The sequence below is a fragment of the Staurois parvus genome, unplaced genomic scaffold (genome assembly GCF_062004578.1).
Source record: "Staurois parvus isolate SC_StPar_1 unplaced genomic scaffold, SC_StPar_1.0 ptg001145l, whole genome shotgun sequence".
Classification (NCBI taxonomy): Eukaryota; Metazoa; Chordata; class Amphibia; order Anura; family Ranidae; genus Staurois; species Staurois parvus.
In genome coordinates, this window is record NW_028318941.1 from 244,459 (window position 1) to 251,407 (window position 6,949).

At 43.5% G+C, this 6,949-nt stretch overlaps 1 protein-coding gene across 1 annotated transcript; it reads left to right on the forward strand.

Moving 5' to 3' along the window:
• Positions 1–982: 982 nt before the first annotated feature.
• LOC149439244 (protein kinase C delta type-like) lies at positions 983–3,400 on the forward strand. Its single transcript, XM_089659265.1, has 3 exons — positions 983–1,009; positions 1,676–1,867; positions 3,260–3,400. The coding sequence occupies exons 1-3, from the start codon at positions 998–1,000 to the stop codon at positions 3,398–3,400; spliced, it is 345 nt and encodes a 114-aa protein (XP_089515391.1). The 5' UTR covers positions 983–997.
• The last annotated feature ends 3,549 nt before the right edge of the window (positions 3,401–6,949 follow it).

Sequence of the window (6,949 nt, forward strand, 5' to 3'; positions counted from 1 at the left end):
CCACTGATACCAATGATGGGGCACTATTCCTCCCACTGATACCAATGATGGGGCACTATTCCTCCCACTGATACCAATGATGGGGCACTATTCCTCCCACTGACACCAATGATGGGGCACTATTCCTCCCACTGATACCAATGATGGGGCACTATTCCTCCTACTGATACAAATGATGGGGCACTATTCCTCCCACTGACACCAACGATGGGACACTATTCCTACCACTGATACCAATGATGAGGCACTATTCCTCCCAGTGACACCAATGATGGGACATTATTCATCCCACTGACACCAATGATGGGTCACTATTCCTCCTACTGACATCAATGATGCTGCATTATTCCTCCCCCTAATGCCAAAGATGCTCTGTTACTCCCACTGATGCCAGGACAATTTCTACTTCCAATGGCCACAGTCTGGCTACCCTAAAGTCTGAAGGACAAGATAATGGGCCCTTTATTTAGAAAGTTTGTAAACCCCTGTAAAAGAGTATAAAACGGCTCACTCCACCTGAATTCTTTTTATTTATTTATTTATGGGTAAATAATACTGGAGAAATCACCCTTGGTTTATTGTTTGTTGAATTAGGAACAATTTCTACCAGAGTTCCCAGTTACTTAGCCTTCCATGATGTCTCATTCCATCTGCTGCAGAAGTCTCAGGGCTCATGCCACATTCTATTAACAAAACAAATCAAGTAGAGGAGTAATAACTCCTCATAATGAATATAGCAGATGGATGAAGCTGGGAATTCAATAACAAAGATCCTACTGAAGGCAAATTTAAAAGAAACTGAATTGTATTTCTTTACATCTTTAATAAACTTGATATGCATGCTTAACCATTCATTCCTTTTCATTACAGAGATCTCAAGCCAGCTAATATTCTATTGGACCACGAAAGACATGCTAAAATCACCGATTTGGGCTTATCGAGGACCGGTGTCACAGAACAAAAAAGAATAAAAGGTTTAGCCGGGACGATAATTTACATGGCCCCAGAAGTAAGTACCCTGCTACCCGCCTGATATTAGACTTAGTGGTCATCTTTATTCAGATACACCAATTATCGTTATTACATATGTAAAAATGTTAAAGGGGTGCACCCCTATGGAGAATTTTTCCACTGATGCTCTAGTCGTTTTCAGTGGGTTTCAAGGCCAGAACCATATCCCCAAAAGGTGGGAATTTCTGAGCAGCAGTGTTGGAACTAATTTGTAGGACCCAACTGAGACATGAAAATAAGATAAGAGCTTCAGTATCTGCTCATCGGCTGTACTCACTTTAACGCTTGTGAACATTGAGCTATTGGGGTCAACACACCTTTATACAGGGCAAATTCTCCTTACTTGTCATGTTGACCAGGGATGAACTTGGGTTCAGTCAGAACCTGGAAGTTCTGACCAAACACCAACCAAACAAATAAATAAGACTGGCACTCCAGTTTATTTTGTCTACTCCATCCAACACAAAAAACAATACGCTTTGACTATACATACACTTTAAGCTTCACCGCCAATATTCACAAACTCTGCCCCAGTTTGATGTCCTATGAGCATGATTTTGGGACTACTGGGAGGCTTCCTACATCACATATGTCAACATTGAGTCATCCTCTGCCTGATCCGAAAATGTTCTCATACTTCTTTCTCTCCGTTATATTTCTACAGGTACTTCAAGGCATTCCATATTTCACCGTGATTGATTACTTCTCACTGGGGATAATAGTGTACGAGATGGCTTTAGGCAAACGCCCTTTCGGGATATGCCTGTCCGTTAATCAAAGGCTGAACGCACTGCTTTCCACGAAGGCCTATTATCCAACGAAAATCAAGTATTACCTCCGTGACCTCATAGAAAGAGTAAGTATACGCAGAGCTTTAGCTATTTGTAAGGGACAACATCCTTTCCAGAGTATATAGATTCTATGTAGGATTTTAGAAAATACAATTTTACATTTTTAACTGCACACATTCATGAAGATCGGGGTCTCTAAATATTTTAAACAAAGGGCCAGTTTACTGTCTTTCAGACTTTAAAAGGCCAGTCTGTAGCCGCTGCGAGTACAAAGTGCCCGAGCATTAGTGGAATGAAAGGATAAGTTCACTTGAAAAAAAATTAAAAGCTCCTTTTTACAGGTAAATTTACTAATTTTTTTGGAGCCTAGAAAGCATTGCACCCTCGATCAGCAGATCGCTGGGGCCATGCAGGACTCCTGCAAATCTCTCAGTGTACCTGTGTGCTCGTACGGGCAAGCAAATACAACGACAGGACAATGAAATACCACAGTGCTCAACAGCACTGTGGTAGTTCACTGAGCACTACAGACAGCTGCAAAGGAAGTTGGGACTTGTAGTTCATTCATTCACAGAGGTCTGAAAGAAGTGGCCCTGCGGGACTCCTGTTTTCAAAAGTGACAGCTGGTATGGGGAACTTCTGTCCGTACTGCTGTCACAGGGAAAGAGGAAAGTGGGAGGCAGCAGTGGGAATACCTTGCATATTCCAGCCTAAAAACAGGTGCCACATGTAACATGTTTCCAAAGGTAAACTTATCCTTCAACAATTTCTCAGGCTTGGTGGTCAGTGAGACTAAAAAGATTACACGGTGAGGGTTATTTATTGAAACTGGAGGGTGCAAAATTTGGTGCAACTCTGCATAGAAACCAATCGGCTTCCAGGTTTTATTCCCAAAGCTTAATTGAACAAAACAGAAGTTAAAAGCTGATTGGCTACCATGCAGAGCTACATCAGCTTTTGAGTGCTCCAGTTTTAGTAAATCTCCCCCAAAGCCTGTGGTCAGCAGAGAGAGAAATACTGGCGCCATCATTGGTATTAGTGTGAGGGATAGTGCCCTATCTTTTATATCAGTGAAAGAAATAGTGCCCATCATTGGTATTAGTGGGAGGAATAGCTCCATATTGTATGTGTAAACAAAGCAGCACAGGAAGAGGGGGAAGACAGAGGAATAGAAAACCTTTTTTACCTTCATGCAAGGAATGCATTAAGATAAAAGATGTTTTTAGCTTTAGTATCACTTTAATAATTAATTGTTATTAAAAACTATTATGAGTTACACAAATAAGAGACCTATGCTATGATTCAATCCAATCCCGACGCTTAAAAGTCAAATGAAGGAAGCGAAAACATGTAAATGTCAGAATCAAATATTAAATGGAGGGGGTGGAAAGTTCTATTGTTCAGGTATTATTATTGTTCTTTCAGTGTTCCTTACGTTATTTCATTCTCTTTTATAGCTCTTATGTATCGACCAAGAAAGACGAAAGATCCAAGTAAACAACCTCAGAGGTCACACGTTCTTCAAGACCTTCAACTGGGACAAGTTAGAGGAGAGACCACCACTGGAGGAAATTGACTTTGGATTGGTAAGTATTTGAATAAAGGAGGAGACTCATTATACTGGAGGGGGAGGGAAAATGTTCACCGGCAAGCATGTCTTCACCAGCTAAAACAGAATTTTCACATTTGTCTATGATTTTGGAGTCACTCCACAATCATATGGTCTGGAATAATTTCTGAATGGATTCTGTTTAATATTGGGGATGAGGATTGTGTATGGATTGGGTGCATAGCGTAGACCTGCTTATAGCTTATCCACACCCAAAACTGAATATATGGAAGCTTGTTATGACTTTTCTTTTTTTCTGGCTTTATTTATTTACTTGGTGATCCTACCAGTGACACACCTCTTGTGCTAGGGTGACAACGCTCATATATTGCCCTGTATCTATGGAGGAGCAGTGTTGTCACCCTTGCCTGTTCCCTTGGTTTGAACTACAAACACCTGCCCCTCTCCTTGTCTCTATGTCACAGAGGGGCAGGTGTTTGTAGTTCAAACCAAGGAAACAGGCAAGGGTGACAACACTGCTCCTCCATAGATACAGGGCAATAAGTGAGCGTTGTCACCCTAGCACAAGAGGTGTGTCACTGGTAGGATCACCAAGTAAATAAACAAAGGGCAGGTGTAATGGGGGGAGCGTGGGGTGGTCGGCAATTTCTGCATCAGTCAGAAACATTGATGCATTTCTCTTTGTTTTTCAGTGATTAGAATAAACTCTACATTAAAGAAGAAACACGACGATGACCTGATAGTACCAAAGGAGCGTTTCCACGGCTTTACGTAACAGGTGGAGGGATGATGATATCACATTATCCATCTTGTCCAATCATAGAATGCTTTGCATTCATTGAGAAAATGCAATGTATTCTTTGAATGGCGCCTGTGCTGAGCGAACGACCTCCAGTGTTCAGAATGCAGAAGGACAGTAGTTCAGAACAGCACCCAGGGACGTATCTACCGCGAGGCACACAAGGCATTTGCCTAGAGCGGCCATTTTTAGGGGGCAGAACCGCCCCATTGTCCCCGGAAGAAGGGACCTTTTGAACAGAGGCGGACAGCAGGAACATCGATGTGGTGGGGTGGGGGGGAGGGCAGTTGCAGAGCGATGGTTGTGTACCTCTCCCTCCAGCAGCTGACGAGATAGGACCAGGGGACAGCCTGGAGCAGGGAAAGGAGTGGCAGAGTGGAAAGAGCCCAGAGGAGGTGAGCTCTGCTGTCTTCTGCGGGCTCTCCCTCGTCATCCAACCAGCAGAGAAAGAGAGAGGAAGAAAGAGAGAGGAAGAAAGAGAGAGGAGAGAGGAGAGAGGAGAGAGGGAGAGAGAGAGAGAGAGAGAGAGAGAGAGGGAGAAAGAGAGAGGATCGTTTTCAGGCCCTATCTCCACCGTCCTCCGCTGCTAGCACCTCAGCTCCACCCCCTCCAACTGCCGCTCCAGGAGCCGTGGCAAGTCCCACTGTGATGATGTTGCCTCCTGAACCTAGGGTACCTACGCCAGAAAGATTTTCTGCGACCGCCACAAATTCAGAGCCTTTCGGAATGCATGCGGGTTATATTTTGCATTGCAACCTCGCACCTTTTTGCTAGAAGAAACCAAAGTGGGATTTGTGATCTCCCTTCTCCAGAGTGAGCCTCAGGCATGGCCCGTAGAGCCCCTAGTATCCTTCTGGATGTGCTTGCAAATCCTGATTGGCAGCCCACAAATTCTGCAGCACACTTACTTCCCCCATTCACTGCCCAACTCGGAATTCAGGTGGAAACAGCAAATTTAAATACTCCCCTTGATTTTTTTGAGCTGTTTTTCACAGATGATCTTTATGCATTCATTGTGGATCAAAGCAATTCATATGTACGACAATATATCGCCGCCAACCCAAATTCAAATCTTGCCAGACCATTCGCATGGAAACCCATTACGGTTTCCGAATTTAAAGTTTTTTTGGGCCTAACCCTTAACATGGGCATTAATAAAAAAAATTAATTGCGGTTGTATTGGTCCACAGACCCACTTGTTCACATGTCTGTGTTCTCTGCTGCCATGGCCAGGCATAGATATGAGACGATAATGCATTTTATGCACTTCTACAACAACACACTCAGTCATCCTCGGGGTGACCCTGAATTTGACCGGCTCCACAAAATTCGGCCCCTCGTAAATCACTTTAACCAAAAATTTGCAGATGTGTATACTCCCCATAAAAACATCTGCATCGATGAGTCCCTCATTCAATTTTCTGGCCGCCTTGTAATCAAACAATATCTCCCCAGCAAGCGTGCCAGATATGGGGTCAAGATGTATAAGACCTGTGAGAGGGCAACAGGCTAGACATGTAAGTTTCGGATTTACGAGGGAAAAGATAGTCACATGGAGCCCCCCGGATGCCCAGACTACATGGGGAGCAGTGGCAAGATAGTTTGGGACTTGGTGTCATCCTTTTTCCATATGGGGTACCACTTATACGTAGACAATTTTTATTCAAGCGTGCCACTATTTAGACATTTGTTCAATATGGGAATTTGCGCATGTGGCACTGTGCGATCTAATCGCTGGGGCTTCCCCCAACGGCTTGTAAATACCCGTCTTAGAAAGGGGGAAAAAGCCTGCTTGAGAAACGAAGAATTGTTTGCAGTGAAGTGGAAGGACAAACGGGATGTTTACCTCCTGTCTTCCATTCACGCAGATACGACTGTCCAAATTACCACGGCAGCTGGTGTTGTTGAGAAGCCCCTCTGTGTCCACGATTATAACCTTAACATGGGAGGGGTGGACTACAACGACCAGATGATGAAGCCGTACTTAGTTTCCCGAAAAACCAGACGCTGGTACATAAAAGTGTCTGTTTATTTATTTCAATTGGCTGTATATAACGCTTTTGTTCTCTACAAAGCAACTGGACATAGTGGATCATACCTAAAATTCCAGTTAGAGATCAACAGGGCCCTTTTGTATCCAGAAGGTGCTGCACCCCAAACCCCCATCCCAGATGCAGTTAGCCGACTGCATGAGACACATTTTCCCGATACCATTCCTGGTACCCCAACCCAAAGAAGACCCCCAAAAAATTTGTCTACAGCAAACGTGGAATTAGGCGTGACAGCCGCCATTGTTGTCCCTCCTGTCCTGGCCAACCTGGCCTCTGCGTCAAGCCCTGCTTCCGCCTCTACCATACACTAGTGAACTATTAGTATAGGGTACAGCACGGCACAGTTCAGGACATATTTACACAGGGTCTCGAAAGATGTTAGGTAGTCAGGAAACTGGCTATCGCATTTGGAGAGACCCGACCATCTGTTTTAAAAATGTTTAAAATTTGAAAAAAAAAGTTAAAAAAAAAAAAAAATTAAGAGTACAATTCCCCCCCAAAAAAATAAAAAAATTGAAAAACCAAAAATAGTTAGTGTTGTTGCCATTTTTGTGAGTGTTCTACTTTTACTGTTTTATTGTTACTGTTTTATTGTTAACCATTTCTGTTTGCAGGAATGCTTTCAGCTGCAGCACTGACCTGTTTATTCTGACAGCAACAGGGACTTGCTCTCAGAATAGACATAAATCAGCGTGGGCAGCGCTTTTGGATGAGATTTTTCATCTGC